General features: G+C 42.9%; 1 protein-coding gene across 1 annotated transcript; it reads left to right on the top strand.

The window, feature by feature from the left end:
• The first annotated feature begins 578 nt into the window (after positions 1-578).
• On the top strand, positions 579-2923 carry foxg1a (forkhead box G1a). The gene has a single exon (XM_039742069.1). The coding sequence runs from the start codon at positions 716-718 to the stop codon at positions 1946-1948; it is 1233 nt and encodes a 410-aa protein (XP_039598003.1). The 5' UTR covers positions 579-715; the 3' UTR covers positions 1949-2923.
• The last annotated feature ends 890 nt before the right edge of the window (positions 2924-3813 follow it).

Genomic DNA, 3813 nt, shown 5'->3' on the forward strand with positions numbered 1-3813 from the left:
AAGCTATGAGGGTAGGTGAGAATGCCTGAATGCTTCCAGTCGACATCAAACGACATGCGTCAACGGCCGGGCAATTAATGCGCTTCTAGAAAGAAGTCATTTTAAAGATTTAACTGCCTCAATAAAATGTTAGATTTGTAAAGAGCCCCTCGATTAAATCAAACGGAATCGGGCTTGGAGACATAAAGTAGTACCTCTCCTCTTCTACCACCTTCCCGTTTGTCTCTTGTGTTTTTCCAAGTAGGCATAAACAAACTTTAAACAATAAGAGAAAATATTGACGCACCAGACTAAAATTATCCAATACAGTGGGACGGATGGAGGCGAAGTGATTTATTTGCTTGGTAGGATTTGTGTGGGGAAGGCGAATCTTTGTCGCTGGGATGGGCTCTTGCAGCAGTGCTTTGGTGAACTCTGTGTATCCTTACGCACGCCGGCTACGGTGAATGCACGCCCCGTGATTGGCTGCGAGGGGGGCAGACGCTACACCACTTCTGCTTCTCTGGTTGGCTGCCGTGTAAAAGGGTTCAACCAATTTTTTTTTCTCTTTTTTTTCAGGCTAGTGTCTGTAGCTCCGTAATTAATTGTAGCTAGCTGTCCTATATCGACGTGTTTTAAAGAACATGAAGTAGTTGTTTTTTTACTACAGGAGTTGCCAGCGTATGAGATTGAGGTCCAACTGTGCTGCTGCTGTTTGCTGTTTTATCTATGTGTGATGTTGGATATGGGAGAAAGGAAAGAAGTGAAAATGATTCCTAAATCCTCGTTCAGTATAAACAGTCTGGTGCCCGAAGCCGCTCAGAGTGACAACCACCACCGATCCGTGCCCGAAGCAGAGGAGAAAAATCTTTTGCAAAACCCGGGGCAGGACGCAAAGTCGGAGAGCGCCGGCAACAAGAACGAGGGCGGCTCAACCGAGTTATCCTGCTCCGAAGACAAGGAGAAAGCGGACGAGAAGAAAGTGGATTGCAAAGAGGGGGACAGCGGGAAAGACGGCGAGAAGAAAAACGGCAAATACGAGAAGCCACCCTTCAGCTACAATGCCTTAATTATGATGGCAATCCGGCAGAGTCCCGAGAAGCGCCTGACACTCAATGGCATCTACGAATTTATCATGAAAAACTTCCCGTATTACAGGGAAAACAAACAAGGTTGGCAGAATTCCATCAGACACAACCTCAGCCTGAACAAATGTTTTGTGAAAGTGCCAAGGCATTACGATGACCCGGGGAAGGGGAATTACTGGATGCTAGACCCTTCAAGTGACGATGTGTTCATAGGTGGCACGACGGGCAAGCTGCGCCGCCGGTCGACCACTTCCAGAGCGAAGCTGGCGTTTAAGCGGGGAGCGCGCCTAACTTCCACGGGACTGACGTTTATGGATAGGGCCGGCTCTTTATACTGGCCGATGTCACCGTTCCTGTCGCTGCACCACCCGAGGGCGAGCGGTGCGTTGAGTTACAACGGGACCACGTCCGCCTACCCTAGTCACCCCATGTCCTATAGCTCGGTATTGACTCAGAACACTTTGGGCAACAACCACTCGTTTTCTGCCTCCAATGGGTTAAGTGTAGACAGACTTGTAAACGGCGAGATCCCGTATGCGACTCATCACCTTACGGCAGCAGCGCTGGCCGCCTCTGTGCCATGTGGTTTGTCAGTCCCCTGCTCTGGCACGTACTCCATAAATCCTTGTTCAGTAAACCTTCTAGCAGGTCAAACCAGTTACTTTTTCCCTCACGTTCCCCACCCTTCAATGACTTCTCAAAGCAGCACTTCAATGACAGCCAGGGCAGCCTCCTCCGCGTCTCCGCAGGCGCCCTCGACTCTCCCCTGTGAGTCTTTAAGACCGTCTTTGCCAAGTTTTACTACGGGACTTTCCGGTGGACTTTCTGATTACTTCACACATCAAAATCAGGGGTCAACTTCTAACCCTCTTATACACTAACAAACATCCACTGGATCAGACTGTAAGTGAACATTTTACACACATTTGCATTGTATAAAGGAGAGAGAGAGAGAGAGAGAGAAAGAGGGAAAAAAAGAAAACAAAAAGAGAAAACGAGAAACGAAAATGAGAAAAAAAAGGGGGCCCAGGTATTTTTTATTCAAAGTTCCCCATTTTCTGTACACATCTGTCAAGTCTCCAGAGTTGTTTATTATTCCATTGTCAGTAAACGTGCAATGTGGGGAGAAATTGTAGATTATCGGGATTGTAGAATGTGTATTTAAGTAGTGACTGCAATTTCATTCATTTTAACAGGTCTGCCTAACACCGAAGCGCTCCCATGTTTGCAGTATTACAGGTTTGCATTGGGGGCTGCTGGTGCCTTTCGAAAATTTATTTTTATTTTTGTGTTTTTTTTTTTTTTGTCCAAAAATGAAATACTAATTTTCTTTAATTATATATTATTATTTTTTTTTCCTCAATGAAGATGTAATTTGTATTATGAACCCAGAAGGGTTCATCCGTAATAATGATCGGACCCTACCCGTAGGCTATTTATTATTTTGTCCTTTTCTTGAAAAGAGAAATTAAAAATTTTAGTATTTACTTTCTTTATTATTATTATTTTAATTTTATTTTTATTTTTTGCTCATTTAGACCAAAGACTGGATGTAGAAAAGTTCAAATGTAACGCAAGGCCTATATTTTTTTTTTTTTTGATGATGATGATGATTCTTATGATCATAATTCTTTTGAGTTTGCAGCACTGCCAGACAAACGATTCAGAAGGGGACAAAAATAATGATTGCCTTTAGTTTATGTTGTGTGCATATTTAATGTATGTGGTCACTAACAGGTCACATTCTTTTTTTGTAATTAGTAAATTGTTAATACCTATTGTAATTATAGGTAAACCTTGCGAACGTGTAACCCGTGTTGAGTAAATGCCTCATAAAATTCTTGAGTGATTGTTAATGTCGTCTTCAGATTTCATTATTGTGATGATGTGGTCATATGCCGGTGTTTGTCGCTTAAAAATGTTAACCGAAAAAAATAAAACAAACAAAAAAGAAAACAAGACGGTTACGTTTATATATGCTGGAAACTTTGTCTTATTTGCATGCAGTGGATTGCCATGAATTGATCAGTTGCTGTGGCTTCTTTCTGGTCGTGGGCTAGGTAGGCCTTGACCTTCAATAGTGCGACATGAGACAAGGAGTTCGTCTCGAGTGCCATTTATTTAGCATCGCAGCCTTCACATACACAAGGAAGAACCAAACACGTCCTCGTGAAATGGAGGAGCGCGTGGAATTCGATGACAGTTGTCACGAGAAAAACAGGCCGATGATTTCTTGTCCTGTCTTTTCCGTTTCTTACTTTTAAACCACCGAAAATAAACGGCCGCAAGCGATCATCGCGTGCGTACAGAAATCAGGGAAGGCGATGTGACATCGTGCAGCTTGTTTTCAGTTCATTATTGTTGGTTGGAAGTTTTGCACGTCTTAATGTACCAATCTGCAAAATAAATAAATTTAGATATTTTTAGAGTTTTTTGTTCTTGTAAACAAATAAAAAAAGGACGGTAAAATAATCAATGACGCTATCTGCAAGTTAGACACGACAGAGAACTCTGTGTGTGCACTAATTTGTTCATTTCTTAAAGCTGCATTGTATTGAATTTGTCTAGCGGTAATGCAATATTGCCTCTCGGCATTTCACAATAGGCCAGTGGAAATGCAACTCGCTCCTCGAGATGTTATCGTCGAAATGTTAAATGGGGTTACCACGAGACAGACAAAGACCCGGCCGAATGGCACAGGACGACTGCCTTGAAAATGTACAGAATTTCGAAGAAGGCGCCCAAG

The sequence above is a fragment of the Polypterus senegalus genome, chromosome 18 (genome assembly GCF_016835505.1).
Source record: "Polypterus senegalus isolate Bchr_013 chromosome 18, ASM1683550v1, whole genome shotgun sequence".
Taxonomy (NCBI): domain Eukaryota; kingdom Metazoa; phylum Chordata; class Cladistia; order Polypteriformes; family Polypteridae; genus Polypterus; species Polypterus senegalus.

Coding starts and splice junctions, on each gene's coding strand:
- foxg1a (XM_039742069.1), top strand. CDS start 716: ATGTTGGATATGGGAGAAAGGAAAGAAGTGAAAATGATTCCTAAATCC.